Source organism: Callorhinchus milii, unplaced genomic scaffold, assembly GCF_018977255.1.
Source record: "Callorhinchus milii isolate IMCB2004 unplaced genomic scaffold, IMCB_Cmil_1.0 Scaffold8, whole genome shotgun sequence".
In the NCBI taxonomy this organism is placed as follows: Eukaryota; Metazoa; Chordata; class Chondrichthyes; order Chimaeriformes; family Callorhinchidae; genus Callorhinchus; species Callorhinchus milii.
In genome coordinates, this window is record NW_024704749.1 from 13,745,841 (window position 1) to 13,767,514 (window position 21,674).

Here is a 21,674-nt window from a genome sequence, read left to right on the forward strand (position 1 = left end):
GAGGCGTGCTCCTGGTGTGAACGCTGCTGTATCGAATCAAAGTATTATTATTGTCCGAATTCATTTCGTTCTCTCATCTTTTCCTTTCCACGCACACGGACAACGCCCTGCAATGTGTGCGACAGACACATTACACGGATGGCTATTTGTTAGACCGGGGTGTCAAGGGATACGGGTCAAGGGCGGGTAATTGGAGTTGAGGTGTAGATCAGCGGTGATCTTATAAAAGGGCGGAACAGGCTCGAGGGGCTGAATGGCCTCCTCCTGTTTCTATGTTTCTATTACGCAGCTCTGCTCCTGCTGTGTTTTTTTTAAATTTGTCTCTTTGTTCACATTATTAAATTAAAGTTATGACTCAACTGGCTGTAATTAATCCCCATTTAATTGCAAGCCTGTGTTCTAAGCAGAAGAATCGGTCCACTCCCTACTGAGAAGTTTGGAAAACCTGGGAATTTTTTTTATTATAATCCATTTAATAGAAGGAGAGTGCAGTCGCACCAGGTGATTCTGCTTGTATAATAAACTTAAAATCACCTGCAATTTTTTTTAGACTGCAAACAACAATAAGATATTAATACGATGAAATTGCCCTTTTATTTTGGCTCAACATCTTCACAGGACACGCCTGGGTCAGGCACACCCCTATAATAATAATAATAATCCCTTGCGTTTGTTACAGCATCTTATCAAATCATTCAGTCAATTGTAAGCGAACTCAGCAGCCAATTTGCAACACAGCAATGTCCCACAAACAGCTAACTAGTGGTTGACCAATTTTACCTGGGGGATTGTCAGGACAACGGGAGAAACTCGCTTCTCTTTGCAAGTAGGGTTGGGTAGATGGGAACTCAGTTTAACGTCGCATCCGAAAGGCTTTGCTATAGGCCAAGCACTGAGGAGCGATTCGATTTACTGACAGGTACTTGGGTGTGTTGCTTTCCACATCCTGTGATCCAACTGAACAGCCCTTGCTTGCACATTGCAACCCATCTGTTGTGCTGACAAATGCCCGCGTTTCCATGGCAATCAAAACTTGGGAAGAATGCGACGTGTGATATTATCACATGTGATATTATCGCGTCGATCCCCAAAAAAACACCTGCACAGTAGAATCGTAAGCTGTTACAGCACAGAAACAGGCCATTCGACCCATCAAGTCTGCGCTGATCATTTTCTCTACACGTACCATTTGGTCTAACGTCACTCTAGTGTTCATTCCCCTTTAGTATTCCGCTTTTTTTTAAGGCATTGATCTAATTCCCTTTTAAAAAGCCTTTACTGGTTCTGCCTCAGCGCTGGTTTGTGGCAAGGGAATTTCAGGATCCAAACCACTGTGGGGGAGAAATTTAATTTAGGTCTAGATTTACGCATTTACTAGAATTAGAGGCTGGGTTTGTTGCTGTTAGTTTCCAGCAGATTGTTGTGAGACTCTGCTGCCCCACAGTCATATCCTAGGCCCTGTTCGGGGCTGTTTCTGCCGGGCATTGTTGGAGGAGAAAGGAAAATGGGTTGTGCAGGAAAATGGTTGATTATGGGATGGTTGTGAGTCACTGTGCTTCACTTGTCAGCGCCTTGTGTGCTGTTGGACGTCCTTGTAGGCGTTCCCTTATAAGAACATTTGCGTCAAGTGACAGTGCATAAAAGGAATTAATTGCCTTCGTCGACACGTGTGTGTGTTAGATGGAATCTTCAAAGCTTTTCGAGCCCTTTTACGGTGTTAGATGCTCATTGTGTAGAAGACGCCTGACAGGGTGTTTGTTCCTGAGTGAATAGCCACCATTTGGTTAATCCATATTGTTGAAGCTGTGCACTTTAACTTCCTGTGAATGTCTCATTTTCCTTGTCAGTCCATTTACTGTGGGACCTCCATTATAATACAGTTTTTGCTTAACAAGGGTTTTCACCCTGACCCCTGTTTACTTGCCAGAAATCCCAAACAATAATAGTAGTAGTAATAATGATAATAATAAGTGGAGTCCCGTAGGGTAGTGGTTAGTGCGCTCACTGCGCAAGTCAGAAGACCCGGGTTCGATTCTCGGGCAGGGCGAAACCTTAGTCGAGTTTCCTTACTCCACACACCTCTGTTTAACTAGCATTAAGTAGGAACCCGGTTGCTAGTCGGTTGGTGGGTCACTTTCCAGGGGTAATAATCCATCTCCCCAAAATTTTTGGTCATTTCAATCCACGGCTGTTTGTGGGGACGCTGCTGTGCACAATTGGCTGCTGCGTTTCGCCCACAAATATACAGTCAATTCACTTTATAGTCTATTCTATGAAGCGCTTTGAGACGTCTCAACGACGTGATATAATAATGCTTGCAGTCGGTTGCTGTTATCACAAGACCACAAGATTGGTTTGGATGAGGAAGACTCTTCGGCCTGTCTGGTCTCATCCTTCCAGAACACCGTCCCTACCGTCCCCCCATTCTAAAGAATTTGGTTCAGCTGTCGCTTGTCAGTCGGTAACGCAACTTGAGTGATGTTCAGAGAGGCTGGCGAGCGAGGGCCATTGTTTTCAAGAGACCTTTGTGCCGGTGTTGATGGCGTTGATGTATTGAACGTTTTTGATCGAGTCCAGCATAGCATTTGCACTAATAGGAAAATGCTAAATTATGTAGAAGGAATATCAATGTTATTAGGTGTGCTCTTTGTACATTTCTGTATTGAAGTTACGGTTTTGAAGCACATTAAAGTGCAGTGCCGTTCAGGTTACCCTTTGATTTGCAGTCGGATTATTTATGGCGCTTTGCGTTCAATACTAAAGTGATATAATTTCCCATTACCTTTGCGGTGATGACTCATAGTCTAAAGTGCATCACTAATTAAATATGGAAAACCCAAAGGAGACTTAAGAGATGTAGAATATACAGCCTCAGACAAAAGCTGTCCGTACGGCTCATGTCCAGGTTCGGCTGCTCTGAAAGAGCAAACAATTTATTATAATAATAATAATAATAACCAAGGTCCCGTCTGATTGTTCTGCAAATTCAGGTTAGAGAGTGAAACAGAGCAGGGAGTTTCTCTTGGTCAAGCGTCTTGTAGCTCAGGAGCTGCCTTAGGACTGAAGGGCCACACTGTATATCCATGTGGGTTTTATTGAGAAACTCAGAGAAAGGGCTGAGGCCAATTGTATTGGATGCCACTGAGGTTAAATATAGGAGAGGATGAAACACATTAAAAAAGGAATGGCCAGATTGTGTGCAGGAATAATCCATCAGCAGGAGGGAGACAGACTGGCGAGTGAGGTTTGTAAATTCGCTCGGACTTTATCTGTGCAGTTTGACATTCGAAGCCGATTTCAGCCACGAAACGTGTATCTAGCCGTTGGCTCGCAGCCCGTGGAGAGTTACATGAACCGAGCTGGGAGGTTAATTGCGCAGTCATGTGAGGGTGAGACACATGTACTGCTCAACAGATCACATTGCGGGACTTTTAGGTTTTTTTTTAAAAAACACATGTTTAATTCTCCATCTTAAGTAGCGAGAAGCCATGTTCAAAGGGAAGCCGCAGCAGGAGCTCAGTGCTGCTTGGAGAAGGGTAGGGCTTTGAAGAGCTCACGATACCCATGGTTAGGAACCCGTGGGCATTGAAGCGAGGACAGTCTTACAAAACACACTGCATGTTTACGGCATTTAACAAGAAAAGGCTTGCAGGCGCTGACAGAACGTTGTCAAGTTGTAAAATTGTAGGTTTATGCCAAGTAAATTGCTAGCCACATGTATGTCAGCGCTTCGAGATGCTACCCAGCGTGAAGGGCGCTATATAAGTGCAAGTTGTTCCTGTGTGCGTGTGCGTTCGTCAGCAAATTGGCTGCCACATTCACCCGCAAAACACACAGTCACTACACTTTACAGTATATCCTTCGAAGCACTTTGAGATGCCCTCCCGACATGAAAGGCGCTGTACCGAATGTAAGGATTATTATTATGTACGCAAGCATGTACCTGTATTTATTGATTTTTCTCAGCCTGGATCAATCAGTAGCACTCTCACCTCTCGATCAGAAGCTCGTGGGTTCAAGCCACGAAGTGAATGATCAATTCGATCCCGAGCATTGCTCGCCAGAATACCGGGAGATAGACGCTCACTTTTCTTTTTGAGCAGTTCTGTGGGATCTTTGACGTCCGGCAGAACGTTTCAACTGAAGGGCGGCACCTCCAACACTGCAGTGCACCCCCCGGCGCTGTACTGGAGTCAGGCAGCGCCTCATCACGTCAAATCGTCTCAAAGAACTTCGCATGCGGAGTTACTCGGGAGCAGAGCGAGTGGGTGTACGTAGGCCAGGCTGCTGCCTAATCTTCACCAGCATCAGGAATGCCTTAGAAACAGGGTTGAGACAAGCTGATTTTCAGTGATGTTGGATAAGAGAACAAAATTGTGCCGGACAATGGAAGAACTGTGTGTTCTTCCTTTGAATAGTACCTTGGGATCTTTGACATCCACTGAAATGACTGGAGCCGACAGACAGGAACTTAGCTTTATGTCCATCTCTGCTCTCTCTTTCTCTTTCTCTCTCTCTCTCTCTCTCTCCGCAGAGATTGAGATCCAGAGAGAGTGAAAGCAGAAGCCTTTGACTCTTATTTTAACAAGCTGCTTAACAATATACTGTATTAAGGAGCCACTTCAACCACTACTGATTATGAAGAAACATAATAGTGTGGCCTTTGGATCCTATTCACAATCCTGCAATTCTTCAACGTATAAAAAACCTTGTGTGTGTGTGTGTGTTCATTCCTTGCAAATAATCTGCCCAAAACTGATCCACACACATTGAATTATTCATTGCACATTTTCCTTTCATCCTCTGATGTCCTGGGAAGTGTGAAGCCAAGCTCAGAGGGAATCCAGTCAAATGCACACTGTCGTTGAAAGCTTAGCCATATTAAGAACTGTTACCTTGTGTTTGTATGTTCGCTGCTGGCCTTACAGTATTATTGGCGGTCACTAAAATTAACAGTGTAGAAATGTTGCCATCGACATTTTTGTCTTTTGGATGAGACGTTAAACTGAGTCCCATCCACTTCGTTCTTTAAATCCTCCTCAAATCCTACCCCTCCCTCTCCCCCACTCCTTAATCTGCGACTAACCCGATCTCTGTAAAGTCCTCCGAGACGTGACGCGATGTGAAGGGCGCTGTGTGAGTGCAAGTTGCTGTTGTTGAGGTGGATGGTAAAGATTCCCATTGTACCATTTGGAAAAGAGAAGAGAGAGTCTCCCAGGGTCCAGGCCAACAACCCCATCCCCACTTCATGGCTGTTTGTGGGGGACGTTGTTGCAAGTAAATTGGCTGCCGCGTTGGCCTACAAAATGCACAGTCACTACACTCTAAACAAAAACTCAGAGTAAAGCTTTGAAGCCATTTTGCCGTGATGAGGCGCGATTTCAAATAAAAGGATTCTTCTTCTTAACAGGATCAAACAGTGTGACACGTGGGGTGTAGCATGTGGGGTGTGTCGTGTACCTTGTGACGTGTGTTGTGTAGCGTGTGACATGGTTTAATAGGAGCTCATTCCAGTCCTTGCCTGAAAATCACACGCGTTGGAGTCTCTGTGAACGCTTTGTGGAGGAGCCCTGACAAGTAATCAAATCAGCGAAACACCTGCATTGAAAGGGAAGGCGTGAAGCGGTTAAAGACAGACGGGCTGCATTGTGTGGAATGCAACACAGAAGGCGACTGTAAATAGAACCGTTATAATTGGCAGAGCTGGTGACAATAGGTTTGGAAAGCAGACAAAGAATTGATTTGATACAGAAGGGAATTACTGTCACAAAGAGGGGCTCCTTGTGCTCCAGAAATACAGGATGTGTGGGTTGAAAGTTCAACTGGTTAGACGATTGATGCAGTCTATAATGAGGGATTTAAGTGGCCCAAGGGAAGCACCCACTGTAATTCCTGGACTGTAAGCCAGACAGGATTCGTGTACCACTTGTTCTCGCACTGGGGTCTGGTATTTAATGATTTCTAATGGGGTTTAATTAATGAAGAAGTACATCACATCAGCCCACAGGAACCCCAGCTCCAACACAATCCATCACAATGCCGCCTACGCACGGAAATTCCTCCCCGTGTCTGGAATGGAATGCTCTCTCACTCACTCTCTCTCTCTTTCCCTGGAGGGCCGCACCCCTGCTTAACCTGGTTCTGGGTAGTATTAGGCACTGACTTGTGCTTAATACTACCCGGAACTAGGTTAAGCAGGGGTGTGGCAAGAGCCAAGGCTTGGGGCTCCCAGAGTGTGCACTGGGGGTGCTCTTCATTGGAACTCAATGGATCGATCTTTCAAAGAACCAGCATAGATATGATAAGCCAAATGCACATCTTCTATGTTGTAAATTTATATGGTTCTGTGGTGAAAAGACCAGGGGATTGGAAATAAAAGATCGGCCAAGGTCCAATAAACCGGTGGAACAGGCTTGATTGGCTGAGTGGCCTCCGCCTGTTCCTGTGTCGCTCTGTTGCTAACACTTTATTTATCAGAAAAATATTCCTTGCACTTGATATAGCATCATCAGGGTATCCTAAAATAAAGTAGTAGCCATCCTCGGTGAAAATCGAGTCGACCCTATAACTAATGAGCTGTCAGTACATGAATGAGACGTTCCTGAATATTAAGAGATCATTTCTCGTCAAAGTCATTACAGTGCAGTTAATCCGTTGTGCCAGCCATGCATTTATTCATAAGACCTTGCACTAACAAGTAAAATATATGACTAGCGCAAACAAAAGATGCAGGCTAAATATTACATGTCTGTTATAAATATTCAAAGCCCCGGAGACCACCATTTAATAACTTATCTTAAACACCCGTTTTCTGAGGAATCTCTAGCTCTCTCTGCTTCAAAAGCCGTCTTTGTTTTTCTCTCTCTCTCTCTCTCTTTGCTGCTCTGCACCAACCTTCTCCCCATCTCTTCCTGTCTCCTTTCACCTTCCGCCAAAATGTGAGTCAGTAAACATGATGACCGGAAAGCAAGAAACGGGTTAGCAGAGTTCAGCAACGCTCAGCAAATATTTTACCTTAAACTGCATTATTCTATTGAAAAAAGCCTTCTGCTTATTTGATTCCACATTATTATGTTTGAGGCTAAGATGAGTTGGGTAGAAATAGCGGTTGCCTTGTCTTGTTTCATTGAAGCTCTCGTTCTCTCTCTCGCTCTTTGTTTCACAGGCAAACGATGTCTTGGGGAACACGTGGAACTGGCTTTATTTCATCCCGCTGATTATCATCGGGTCTTTCTTCATGCTGAATCTAGTGCTGGGTGTTTTGTCAGGGTAAGTGTGGCACGAAAGGTACTTGGTCTGCGCGTTTCGTTTGTGGTGACGAGGGGTTTTCGACGGTAAGGCTGCGTAGCGCTGGAATTGCCGCCGATTGAAAGCAGTTTACCGGATGCCATGGCGATTCGAGTCGGCATTAAAAGCAGAGTTATCGGGACCGTGTAGCCATAAGGGACTGACCACCAGATCATAAACAAATGAGCTTGTTAACTGGTGCGGTAATTATTGTTACAACACGCTGCCGGAGATGCCGGGAAACAGTCGGTGCACCTCGTAAAACCCAGACACCTTTCACTCCGCAAGATGAACCCGGCAGAACCTGTTAATGACGTGGTGTTTGGGGACTGGTCTCATTGTGCCTTGTAACGGATATTACTTTCGAACAGAGTTTGGCATTGACTGGATTTCTTGCTCGACTACATTTGCCCCTGAAACGCAGGCATAAATCGACGTGTAAGTCTGTGTGACACGCGCACAAGCTCCACCTGTGCATAGTCTGGTAAACTGATTACTCCATAAATGCAGCGTCGGCAGCTTGCGAAACTCTAGCAGATTAAAGTGACACCTCTCTGTACGATCCGTCACTTTTCCCAAGGGAAATATTTCACTCAGCACGACAATCCTACAACCTGTTTTAAGAGGCGCCAGATGAGAGCTTGTGCCAGTGAGTAGGAAACATTCCCTCGACACCCAGGTCGACAATACAGGACTTCACAACTGGCGAAAAGATATTTTCAATGTATTCGTCTGTTAAGTAATTTGAGTTCATCTCTGAGTTTAGCCCTCAATAAACTGATCTTCACATGCGTTTAACGTTTAATAACAAAACACAGATCATCTGATCTGTTATAATAATAATTCTTACATTTACAATAACACCTTATACAAAGTAACTTTGTTGATATCATATCCTCGAAACATCCCCCTGTGCTTCATGCGATTTATTATGAAATAATAATAATAATCTTTGCATTTGATACAGCGCCTTCTCACGTCTTGGAGACGTCTCAAAGCGCTTCACAGAATACACTGAGAAGCGAATTGGCTGTGTGTTTTGTGGGCCAATCGTGGCAACCAATTGCACACAGAAGTGTTGCCATTCACCTCAGTAGCATTTGTTTTCATGGCTTTCACAAGGATGTTGGTACACAGAAACCCCAGTGAAAACTAATCAATGCTCAGCGAGGAAAACTGCCAACACTTTATTAAAAATTTAAAGGGCTTCAACATGACATTCCCAAATTGTAACATTAAGCAATCGTTCCAATGTGTCCCCAGGTGCAAGCAGCCCCGTTGTTTTCCACCACCAATACGATGAATCTGTGCTGTTGCCTTATTATCTTACTTCCCTCACCCACCCTGCACCCCGGCTCAGTCAGACGGTTGTTGAGACGTCTCAAAGAGCCTCACAGACTATTCTGTAAAGTGGATCGACGGTGTATTTTGCGATCTCCCAAACGCAGGGCGGTTTCCGTGTGTAAGTGGCACGCGTGATCACGTGGCAGGCCGATTTGGGATACTCTTCAACACGGCGATTGGTTTCTGCACATGTCAGGCAAAAAAAAAAAAAAATCCCATTGAGTTAAACCCTTAATCTCTTCACACCTGTTTAACACCAGCGCTATAATCTCCCTGCTCTCCTCGTTGGAGCAGCCTGTGTTGGGACGGTGGGAGCAGGAACAGGCAGCTGCGACTATTTGTTCTTATTAATGTGCAGAATGAGAGACTGGCGAGGTTTTGTGCAGGACTGCCCCCAGGGGCTATTCACAAAGCACATTTCCCTGGCCGGCTCTTTATGGTCAGTGTTGAACGAAGCTGACAGCACAGTCAGCCTCGATGGCTGGACGTTGAAGGATAGGGCAGCGGAGATTGCTTTTAAATTCTAATTTGGGTTCTGTTTAAGATTGCAGTGCGTGTCAGTCTGGCTTTCTTCAACCTGGGCTCATGTAATGGTGGGTCATTTATATCATAATTATCGTAAAACGAGGTGCTACATGAAGGTACTTCAGTCAAGTCGAGTTGTATGTTGTGTTCCATTGATGCTGGGTTTAGGGTGCGAGTGATGTCATTTCAGTATCCCACTCTTTAACATGTAGTCCCTCTCAGTTGGTCCCACTCTCGCAGATTGTTGGTTCAAGTCCCCGCATCGGGACGTGAAAATCACACAATCAAGGCTAACGCTCCAATGCATTGTCGGACCTGCCTTCCTTCAGGTGAGGGATTAACCGATCTCCTGTCTGCCTGTTCGGCTGGACTTTTAAGATCTCGTGGCAGTATTTGAAAAGAGAAGGGAGTTTCTCCCAATGTCCCAGCCAAGAATCCCCTCCCACCACCAGATAAAAATTGGTCCGTTGCCACCTGGCTGTTTGTGAGACGTTGCTGTGCGCAAATTGGGTGTCGTGTGTTCACTTTACAAAATACACGATCACTACACTTTGCAGTATATCGCCTGAAGCGCTTTGGGACATCCTCCCGACATGAAAGGGGCATATCAGATGTGAGAATTAGTTAATATATCAAGCTGAGGTCTCATAATAAATGACTCAATTATTATAATATTTCAGTAGTGATATTATTTAATGAAAAAAATTCGGCGCTTCGTATTTTTTAAAAAAATATATAAAATCGAGAACAAGTTCAGTTTTTTGTTCTGCGGTTTTAAGGTTTTCAAAATTAAAAGTGCCGCCGCACAGCAAAAACATCAGGACTGATTACTGCTGTCAGGGAAAAGTGCAGATAGTAATTGTATGAAAGACCTCAGCTACCAACAAAACCACCACGTAATTTACGATAAACATAAGTCTTTATAAGCAATGAAACACCTCACCGTACAATGCGCCACTCTCACTAATGGCATTAAATAGAAAAGAAAAGCTAACTCAATAATAAAGACATGGACTCCCAAGTGCTTATAAAACCTGATTTGTAAACTCCTGAGTGCTGAGAGCAGCAGTCTCTCAATGACACAACAAAACCAACAACTTGCATTTATTTAGTGCCCTTCACGCTTGGCAGTGTCTGATGGAGTCTGACGCTGAGCCGGGGCGTGTGGGGAGAGGGAGGAGGTGACCGCAGGCAAAGTCAAATAGGGAGCTCTTCAGTCGTGATCTAAAAGAGGGGAAGGAGGGGGCAGGGTGGAGGGGTTGAGGGAGAGAGTTCCAAGGCTTTGAGGGGGAAGTGCGATCGCTGATGGTGGAGTGGAGGGGACGAGTGGAAGAAGGACAAGCAGGAGACCAGAGCCAGCCGAGCGGAGGCAGCGGGTGGTGTAGTGGGGAGAAAGGAGGCCAGAAAGATAGGGAGGTGCCATTCCAATGAGACTCGTTAGAGCCGTTCTGTACAGGGTGCTGTTAGTTTGCACCCTTCTGTGTTCTTCCCAACGAGTGGCTTTGCTTTGGCTTTTATTTCCAAATTCTCCCGCGCGCCTGAAGACACGTTAGCAAAAGGGTTACAGAAAATAAATAAACCATTTCATCCCCACGTGCTCAGCGGGCAGTTCAGCTCAGCTTGGCTCCCCTACGCTGGGAAATGCACCGATACTTTAAGCAACATCTGGTGAGCCACATTAACAAGACCACCTCAGAGTAAGGTACAAAAGGACTCAGCCAGGGAAACGCGCGGTAGAAATGTTAAGTACTCTCATTACTGACAGTATTCATGAGCAACCGTGTTATCGGTGGATTTGCCAAATACTCAGCTAACACTGTGGCATTAATCATCTTAACAAATGAACAGCTGGTGTGGCGTTTACTTTTTATGTTGGCTGTGAAGAGTATATTTCTTTTTAGGTGAATTGGGCACTAAAATGCGGGTTGGGCTAACAGCCCATTCATTGGCTTATCGCCTTCCAGGCAAGTGCTCTTCGTTGTGTCATTATCCAATGCAACAGCCTTTTCATTACAAGAGCGGGCACTTTAACACGCTTTGAGATGTCCTCCCGACGTGAAAGGCGCAATATATAAATATAAATTGTAATTGTATTGTATTTTACAATCTTGTTAAACAGCATCTTTTACTCAGGAAATGTATCAAAGTGCTTTGTTGAGATGGATTGCTGTGTGTGTGTGAGTGTGTATGATGTGTGTGTGGTGTGTGTGAGTGAGTGAGTGTGTGTGTGTGTGGTGTGTTTGAGTGTGTGTGAGTGTGTCTGTGTGGCGTGTGAGCAGAGTGGAAGGTAGGGGATGGGATGGGGGTGCTCAAGACCTGAGTTTGCTGGAAAACACGTCAGTCCAGGCAGTATGCAGTGCTGTTAACCATCTCCTGATTGTCAGGCCATGTTGCCTAGAAAACCGATTGACTTGAGCCACTTGGATTCAGTGCTGTCAGGTTTTTGAAGAGCTGGCCTCATTTCCATAGAAATCTCAATTGCAGAAGCCCTGGGGAGCGTTGCATTTTTTGGAGGGACCGTCCTTCAGAAACGATGCCTACCTATTCAGGTGGACGCTCAAGATCCCGCGGCAGTATTCAAAAAGAGAAGGGAATTTCTTCTGGTGTCCTGGCCAACAAACACCCAGATAACGTCAATGGTTCTTTTCACGGCTGTTTGTGGGACATTGCTGTGTGCAAATTGGCCGCCATGTTTGCCCACAAATGCGCAGTAAAAATCCGGTGAAGCACATTGAGAGAGATCATGCTTCTTGTGTGAAAGGTGCTTTATCAAATGCAAGTACAATTATTATTACTTTTACTTCTGTGTGTGTGTGTGTGTGTAACAAGATAAAGACACATGTGTGTGTAACAAAATAAAGACACCCATGTGTATGTGTGTGTAACAAGATGAAGACACACGTGTGTGTGTGTGTGTTCCTCATTCTGTTCAAACACAGAGCTACATTTATCAAATTTGAAACCATGATTTATATCTGAGAGATCGTTGAATGGTCAGCTATTCACTCCGTCACTTCGCACCAAGCAAAGCCCAATGGAAAATGAATCAAACGCTGCCACAGCTGTCTGCAGCGCTGGTAACTATCTCCTGATTGACAGCCTGCCTCAGAGAGAAACTCAATTGACTTAAAGCCACTCGCATCCAGTGCTCCCAGGTTATTAATGTGCGCTCCTCATTCCAGCAAAAAATCGCAGAAATCCCAAGTGCAGAAGGCGTGAATTTTACTACGGTGCAAATAAAAAAAGGTGTGGAAATATATGAGTTTGACATTTCCCCTGGTTATGAAATATAAAGATGGAACTTTTAAAAAAAAATCTTTGAGGTTTCACACATTGCTGTTTGTGTTGAACTGTTCCACTGTTTCTCAAGTCCCATTCTGATCTGACATATTAGTTTCATAGGAACCTAGGACTGAAAATTGTCTGTCTGTCTGTCTCGTCGGACCCAGAATTCAGGTTCAAAGTGTGTTTACTACTCAAAATAGTGGGTATGTTTTGAGACAGAACTTGTACGAGCGGAGAGAGAGAGCGAGTTGGAGGGACTCCAGGATAGAGTTCCAGAAAGTGGGGGCATAACGGCTGAAAGCCCAGCCGCCAGAATCCATACGGAGTCTCCCGTACAGGTTGAGTTAGACTACCAGGCATGAAGCGAGATGTTGAGAGGGTGTATGGGACTGTGCACTGACATGTTTACTGATGTGAGTCATTGAGATCGTCTGTCTGTAAATTATTTATGTGTCAGGTGTATCACAGGAGCTGATTTGAAGGAGCCGGGTGTACGGCAAAGACTGATTGAATCCAGTGTAGAGCTTGGCTAGATGCTTATCAATCATGTTCTAGGGGTTTGGATCTGAGCATATAGGAGCTGCAGTGCAATCAAAAGGGTCCAATTTAACAAACCTTTGTTATATTTCGGAGACTGTTGGTTATTGATGTATACAGTCGACAAACAAGAAACACAATAGACAGAGAAGATTTTGAGTTCAATTGAAGCGAGTGGGATAGAGAACATCAACGCAGAGGAATACTTTTACACGTTGTATCTGGGCTGTTCTGGGCATGGTTAGGACAGACACCACAAAATAATTCTTTAATAATAATAATAAATAATTCACAGAGCATGATCGATAGCTGGCAGGGGTTATCAGGAAAATTGGATGAGGCTAGGGCATTGAATTATTAAGAAACGGATCAATGCTATAATAGGAAAATGTTGGATTGTTGTCCTGGGAAGATAAGGACAAATGGACCTTTGTCAAAAAAAAGGGCATTTTTTCCAACTGAACCTTTCCTGTGATTACAGTGACAGTGGGTGCAAATCACAGCACGCTTGTTCCTTTTGTGGCTCACCAAATGCTCGCAGGAGGTTCAATGGACCATCCAAAAAGGTTCAATAAAGCGTCCTTCAATGTTAATAATAATCTTTGCATATGATATACCCGTCTTATCGAGGCATTTCAAAGCGCTTTGCAAGATTTTACTGTGAAGCTCAGGGCCTGTGTAGCTGCAGGTGAACACGGCAGCATTGAGCCACAAACAGCCATGGAGCAGATGACCAATTTTATCTGGGGGACTGTCCTTCCAGGATAACAGGGGAATCTCCCTTCTCTTATTGAATAACTTTAATGTCCAACTGAACAGGCAGATGGGACCTCAATGTTAATCTCATCTAAAGGAAGGACGGTACCTCCGACAATGCAGTACTCATCCAGCCCTGCACTGGAGTGCCATCCTAGACTGTGCATTCAAAGTCCTCTTCAATGTTATTAAAGAGCTCGGCATTCAACTCCCAAATGAGCTGTTTAGGCTCTCACTGCCCTGATTCGTAATGTGTAATGTGCCGCAGGTAATGTAAGTCAAGTTCCGAGCAGTGCCAACACAGCGTTAGTCAAACTTAATACAATGTTGAAATATTTTGTGTCAAACATGATTAATGATGCGATCGCACCATTGTGAATTGCATTGTTTACAAACCTGATGAAGTATCTTGCAACTCTGTGTACCAGGCGTTGATGCCTCATTAAGCTGTCATACAAGTTGTTAAAGGAACATGTTCCCCAGGGAACGAACGGCGAGATTAATCCTAAGGTCAAGTGATTTCTGACGATAACTCTTGATTATACAAGTAAATTTGATTACTTGAAGCGATGCAAATGCACCATCTAATCTATTCTGGGAGATGTTAGTTGAATAACGGATCACTATTCCGGGGGTAATAATCCCTTCAAAATATATAAGGATTTGGTCATTTCAATCCATGGCTGTTTGTAGGACACTGCTGTGTGCAACTGGCTGCCGTGTTGCCCACAAAATATACAGTCAATTTACTTTACTCAGACAGTGTTGAAAATGTATATTCTGTGAAGCGCTTTGAGACGTCTCGAAGACGTGATAAGGCACCGTATCAAATGCAAGGATTACTTTTATTATTATTATTATTTATGTAGAATTTCAGAGCAAATTCTTAAATCTGGCCTTCATTTTGAAGCCGATTTCTTGTCAGTTTTCTTCATAGAATTACAGAAAACTGTAAGTCTGGATTGACCTTTCACTTTGATCGATGTATCTCATCCCCCGACGCGAGGCAGGAATAAGACTGTTTTTGTCTTATTCCACAGTGAGTTTGCGAAAGAGCGCGAAAGAGTGGAAAACAGGCGTGCGTTCCTGAAGCTACGACGACAGCAACAGATCGAGCAAGAGTTCAACAGATACCTTCGCTGGATACATATAGCAGGTGAGCTTTGGAAAAATGGCCGAAAGCTTGCGTGCCGATAGTGGGGCTTAGGTACAAAAGCAGACCAGAGTTAGCACAGTGGAGGGAATGGGCAGGGCAGGAGGACCTTAGGAACCTGCCTCCACCATCTTCCTTGGGTTGTCTATTCTACATTTTCAACACTGTCTGAGTAAAATCTCAACCATCTGTTCACCTTTTCACCTCTGGGCTTGAGTTCAGTGGCCCTTTGGTTTCGACGTTTTGGCCAATTGGATGAACAGAGGAAAAGTTCCACTTTCAATACATTACTGCAGCTGTTGGTTACTTTGCTGATTGTGATATTTTAATACTTATCCTATTCCCTTTTTTTTACGATTGTCGTAATCTGAATGGGGACAAGTTGATGACTGAAGAGTGCAGTTTATGACAGGCTTTATTGGGAAGCTAATTTTCTGAGGCCACTAAACATGGGGCGGGGGAGCAGTTCACCTGCTGCACCACAGGACTATGCGTGGCTCAACTCTCTTGTCTTTTATGCTTTGTTTAGAGGAGGTCATGTTAGCCGAAGAGGATAAGAATGCGGAAGACAAATCTGCTTTGGATGGTATGTGCACCTGGTGTCAATCACATTGGTTTGTACTGAGAGAGCTGCTGGCTTCAATTGTTACGTTTAATGGGGAGGTGGGTAGTTGGTACGTAAGTCTCACCCACCCACGTTACCCTCCACACCGGTCCCACCTTCTTCCGGATCGGTGTTCCGAGGGTGGACGAGAATTCTAACGGGATCCTGCTTTGAGCAACGGGGGAACGGGAGGGGAACGAACCCATGTTAGACCCCGGTTCGTTGCACAGACCCTAATCCTGGACACTATTTCCGTTCAGTTCGCCTGGTCAACCGTGGATTGCTATCTCGTCATTCTCTTTGTGTTGTGCACGTCCATTCTCCTGATGGAAGATGCCTTGCAAACCCGGCTTTTCCAGCAACATTGGACTGAATGCTCAGAGTAGAGGAAAAAATACCATTAATCTCAATGAATTTTGACCCCGTTGGTTGCTGATACCGTGGCTGATCCATCACTGTGAAGCAACTTTACGATATCGGGATGTTAGGTGGCTTTCCATCGCGCTGTGTATTCAGTCCTGGGTCAGTTTGTGAGGCTATTTCTGTTTTAATATGTTTCCCTCTGTTTTTTCTGCTGCTGTTTCTTTTCATTCTCTTCTTCATTTTTTTGTTTCCACACCGTCTCTTCATCTCTTTCGATTTTTGTTTTGATTTGTTTGGTTTTGCCCTTTCGTTTGGATCTGTGTGTGTGTGTGTGTGTGTCTGTCTGTCTGTACCTTTTTATAATTCTTTGTTTGTTCACGGCTTACAGTAGGGGAAACCCAACGAGACAAAGGAGCAGTGTGGATCCGTGGTAACAAATGCTACATGACTTCCCCCCGCGCCCCTCATTTCCCTGCCCTCTCCCCCCACCCCACCCCCACCCCCATCTCACATTTAGTGGCATGAAAAATGACTGATAAATGTCTTGCCTCTTCTGAGATTCCCATCCTCGGTTTGTCTCTAATACTGAGCCAAACCTCTGTCGTCAACTACATTCCCTACTGCATGTTGGCCTGATGTGTCTGAGTGGCGTCCCGACTAGTTTCATCCTTCAGCAATGAAGAAGAAAGCACAGTCGAGTACTCTTTGGGGTGAACAAGATCCAAGCATTCCACCGGCAATGTGCAATATCTTACCCACGACTTGTAGATGCTTGAGATAAAGGAGATGAAAGTGTGTGTGCCACTACTGCTGAAGATAATAAGAACAAGAATAAGACTGAGCTTTCGGTATAGGACCTTTCATGTCGTGAGGACCATCTCAAAGTGCTTCACGGGATTTACTGTCAAGCGTAGTGACTGTGTATTGTGTAGAGAAACCTAGGTTGGCAGCCAATTTGCGCACAGCAATGTCCCGTAGAGCGCTATGAAGTGAACATTCAATTTTTTTTATCGGGGGGGAGGGAGATTGTTGGCCAGGACACTGGAAAAAACTCCCTCCTCTTTGCGAATAGCACCATAGGATCTTTGATGTCCACCTGAACAGGCACAGGTGGGACCGACCTTAGTTTAATATCTGGTGCTGCCCGTATCTCCTCATCACTGATCCTGACTACAGTGCAGTGTTGAACAAGTGCCTCACTGTTGGATGTGCCGTCCTTCAGTTGACATGTTAAACCCAGGCCCTGTTCTGGTGGATCATGTTAAACATCCTATGGCTCTATTTTGAAGGAGAACTAACAGTTGTTTTATTTGCCCCACAACCTCAGTGTCCTCACCAATATTTCTCCTTCACTTTCAAATTCACGGGAAATAAATTGGTGTCTAATCTCATCGCCGTTTGCGGGAATGTTTCAGGTGCTGGATAGCTTCCTGGTTTCCCCCTTCATTGCTACAGTCACTACACTACAAAGTTACTTGCACTGCAGAATGCTTCAAGACATTTGCATGTAGTGAAGCGCCGCATTGAATGCAACTAAAAAGGGTGAAAAGTGGGGACTTGTGATGCGTTAATTATCATCGGTGATAACTAACGCATGGCAGGTCGCACGTTTAACCACCATGTGAAACTGCTCTGAGAGGGAATGCATGGGTCTGTAGTTGAGATTTATACGGAATTGCAAATCTTTGTTCGACAGGCATGCGGGGTAGGGGAGGGGGGCATGCAACATGAATGTGACTGAGGGTGGGGATGGTGGGGGCAGGTGAGTAATGGACACAATGGGTGAGGAATTCATCCGGGTTTACAACGAGGGGGAGATCCCATTCGGGGCAGCAGGACTTTTGTCCCCTGTGAGTTTTACTGTGAGCGTGTTAGAGGGACATACAGTACATGGCTCCTCTCCAGCTCAATAATCCACATTTGTCTCCAGGTTTGTGAGAGGAAAGGTCCATCAAACCCAGGGTTTACGCTTTCTGGGGATAACCTGGAGCGTTAAATATCAGAGAACCATGCTTGGATCCACATTCAACCCTGAGCAAGCAACCACCTCCTGTTTACAACCAACCGGCTCGCAAACAGCCTCAAAGACAATTCTACACCCACACACCAACAAACCCCTACTTAGAGGCCACCCTTATATAAGAGACACTATGGCCCAGTCCCCTCTAGTGGTTGTGGAAGACAGGTTTGACTAATAATAATAATACTAATAATAATCCTTACCATTTGATGGAGCACCTTTCACGTCAGGAAGACATCTCAAAGCTCTTCACAGGATATACTGTAAAGTATAGTGATTGTGTTTTGTAGGCGAATTAACGTAACACTTCATTGATCTGAAGGTCACCCCTTTCCCCTACCCCGGGGTATTGAAGAACTCCATGCTGTTACGAGTGGACTGTAGGGTGGGTGTTCTGGAGGGATGGAATTGTTCACCTTGCTCATCTAAACCCATCTTGCGACCTGCCAATCTGTTGTCGCGAAACCCTTTGTCGCTCGCTCTGGTTTCAATGCTCGTTTAAAAGTTTCAACGTGAAAGAGGCAAAATGCATGCAGTCAAAAAAACAACACAAAATGGCGCCTGAGCAGGTTCCTGTAGCAGTAACACTGCGTTGTTTACACAGTCCTAAAGAGAGCCACAACCAAAAAGAGCAAAAACGACCTGATCCATGCAGAAGAGGGCGATGAGCACTTCACAGACATCTCCTCCGTGGGTGAGTGACATCTCACAAGGGCATTCTTACTCAATGGACTTGAAAGAGCTCATCCAGCTTTGAGACTTCCTCCTGGCAGAAAGGAGCTTATTTAATAATTACAACTATTTATTACTAATTATTATTAATATGATGTACCACAATATTAATAATAATTATTAACAATAAGATGAATGGGATCTTACTTTAGCATTTGAATTATATAAATAATATGATTAATATTTTTTATAAATGATTAAGAACTGCTTCGAAGTAGACACCCATTTACGTGGGGCCACATTGGAATTTTGCCCATATCTTTGGAGTTTGGCAGTTGAATATTTAACACTGAAGATCAATAATGAATAACTAGGCAGATGCAGTTTATTATACGGCAAAGTGGCCAATTAACAAATGGTTTGTAATGTCCACTTGAGGTGCTTATTTGGAGCTCATTTGCCTTTTAATATATTTTGTTAAAACGGTGATTTAGTGAAAACGGTACTGTCAGGTTCCACATCTGAACATTGGCATGATTCCCTCTCGAGGGGGTGTGTGTCTGTGGAGGAACAAGAGATTCCTGATCTTTTATTAACGTGCTGGAATTAACATTTGAAAGAGTTTCTTCTTACAATGTCAACGATATATCACTGCTACTCCTCTTGGCACCGTGGATCATTTAGCCTTATTTCAGGGAATTTGTCAAACGCAAATCGGTTTGGCTCCATTGTGTAAGACCTAAACTGACACATCACCAACCTTGCCTGCCCCAGACGCCTGGCTAAATTAACATCCTAGAATAACAATTTGGACTATATGATGTAATAAGTTATCATTCAACATTTCCCTTTATTTTAAGTTTGATAAATATTCTAGTGACCTCAGCTTTGGGGACCTTTGAATTGGGAGACTACATTTTGCTAGTATTTTAATTTTTAATATCAATGGCACATAAAATGTCTGAGAATATGATCACCATCACAACCTTGATTAGCTGGGCCACAAATCCAACTTCCAGCCTTTGGATTTGGCAGCGATAATGTCATTGGTAACTCACAGATCACAAGAGCCACTCAGAGCTTCCTAAAGCTAGTTGTGATTTTGAGCAACATCCAAGACAATAAAAAAAGTTACAATAAATAATAATCCTTGCATTTGATGTTACACCCATAGCATTGAAAGGTCTCAAAGCATTTCATGATAATCGCTGTCAAGTTCAATGTTTCTTGTAGGCAAACAGTATCAGCCTGGACTGTGAGCTTAAGTCCAAATGGAGATCATGCAACCAGCTGAGCCAAGGTATAAGCAGGCTCAGAAGATTTGAAGGAGAGCTGCATAGTTGGAGCTGCCATCCTTTTGATGAGATGCTAAATTAAGGTCCCGTTTGCTGCTTCAGATAGACAATAGATATTCCACAAGCCTATTTGAAAAGAGAAGGGAGTCTATGTTATTCTATTGAGTCTATTGATCATTCAGTTGATGGTTAGTTGTCGGAGGCTGGCAGTCACCGTATTTAACAGCAGTCACCTTTTGGAATTGAAACCTGTCAGTGTTATAAGACTCTATAGCAATTGCCTCAAATATGAAGCCTTTTGTTTTCTTTTAAGATTAATGCTGCCCTTTGTTCCCTTAAGGAGCTGGAACAGATCACGGCACGACAGCAGTACCAGTGGATGACACCAGCAGCAGTGAGTGTCTCTCTGATTGTTTCTGCATTTCACATAAACCCTTCATTCCGCCTCTTGCTCCGGTTCGGTCGGACAGTGTTCTTTTTCTTCCCGGTTAAGAGATTTGCTGCCGTCTGTGCATATCTTCCCGACTCTATATCGGCAGCAGAGAAACATCAAAATAATACAGGAATCATTCACGTCGTCTTCTTTAGCCTCCGTTTCCTCCTTCCCACCCTCCATTATGAAATTGGGACCTGACAGGATTGTGTTCTACTTTTATGGTCAAAGTACCCTCAGTGATCAAAGCACTGTATATCGGGGTGGGGGTGGTGGGGGGGGGAAGGGGGGAAGTTCCTGTCTTGGTGTATAGGAGGGGTCTGTGTTTGTCTCTTGTCAGATCCAGAGTAATTGCTAATTGATACTCGAGAGTATTTTTAAATTGAACCCTCAAGGTTTTACAGTAACTCCAAATAAAGAGCGTGTAACTACGAAAAGGTGCCATGAACCTAAAGGAAGAACAGATTCTCGGGAATATTTATAAATACCCAAGTGACACATGATGTTCGTCACACTTTTTTTAAAAAAAAAGTTTGATATTGCTCAGCTCTTAGTGAACGATCAACTTGTGTTTGCGTTCGTCCACAGGGTTTACCAGACCCAGCCTTAAAAGTGTTAAGAACGAGAGCTCTTCCTATTTCCGGAGGAAGGAGAAGAGGTTCCGCTTCTTTACCCGGCGCATGGTGAAGTCTCAGACCTTCTATTGGGTTGTCCTGTGTGTGGTGGCCCTGAACACCCTCTGTGTGGCCATTGTCCACTATGACCAGCCGCCCTGGCTCACCGAGGCTTTGTGTAAGTGCTCGCCGCTGTCTAATCTCCCGTGTTCAGTGTTGTCCTAGCTGTCGCATTGAGGAGCCCAAGAAAATGTTTGTGTGCGGCAGCGGAAGAAATGGCAGCAATGAGTTAGGACTTCATTTATTTCACTGCCTGACTGACTGGTAAAGATTAGATGAACGACGTACAGAAAACTGTAACAAGGCAAGTGTAATTGCTGTGCTTTCTTTTACTTCAGATTTCGCTGAGTTTGTTTTCTTGGGTCTGTTTCTGTCCGAGATGTTTCTGAAGATGTTCGGTCTAGGACCAAGGAATTACTTCCATTCCTCATTCAACTGCTTTGATTTTGGGGTAAGAATGAGATTTGTTCAATCGCTCATATATGTATATATATATATAATATAATATAGGGCACAGACCCCTACTGCCTAAAGTTTAATGGCTGACCTGTCTCATGCTATGGTTGTGCAGGTGATTGTGGGCAGTATTTTTGAAGTGATTTGGGCTGCGGTCAAACCTGGCACTTCCTTTGGGATAAGCGTTCTCCGAGCCCTTCGCCTGCTGAGGATCTTCAAAGTAACCAAGTGAGCATTTTGATATCAACTCCCTCTGCTAGTGTTTCTCCT

At 44.3% G+C, this 21,674-nt stretch overlaps 1 protein-coding gene across 1 annotated transcript in view; it reads left to right on the forward strand.

Moving 5' to 3' along the window:
• The window catches only part of cacna1ba (calcium channel, voltage-dependent, N type, alpha 1B subunit, a), a 127,171-nt gene that overhangs the window by 52,632 nt on the left and 52,865 nt on the right, over positions 1 to 21,674 (forward strand). The window contains exons 7-14 of the mRNA XM_042337397.1: positions 7,166 to 7,269; positions 14,775 to 14,890; positions 15,417 to 15,473; positions 16,243 to 16,284; positions 18,479 to 18,568; positions 20,863 to 21,066; positions 21,287 to 21,399; positions 21,520 to 21,632. Coding sequence (XP_042193331.1) covers positions 7,166 to 7,269; positions 14,775 to 14,890; positions 15,417 to 15,473; positions 16,243 to 16,284; positions 18,479 to 18,568; positions 20,863 to 21,066; positions 21,287 to 21,399; positions 21,520 to 21,632 — 839 coding nt within the window. The remainder of the gene's footprint in view (positions 1 to 7,165; positions 7,270 to 14,774; positions 14,891 to 15,416; positions 15,474 to 16,242; positions 16,285 to 18,478; positions 18,569 to 20,862; positions 21,067 to 21,286; positions 21,400 to 21,519; positions 21,633 to 21,674) is intronic.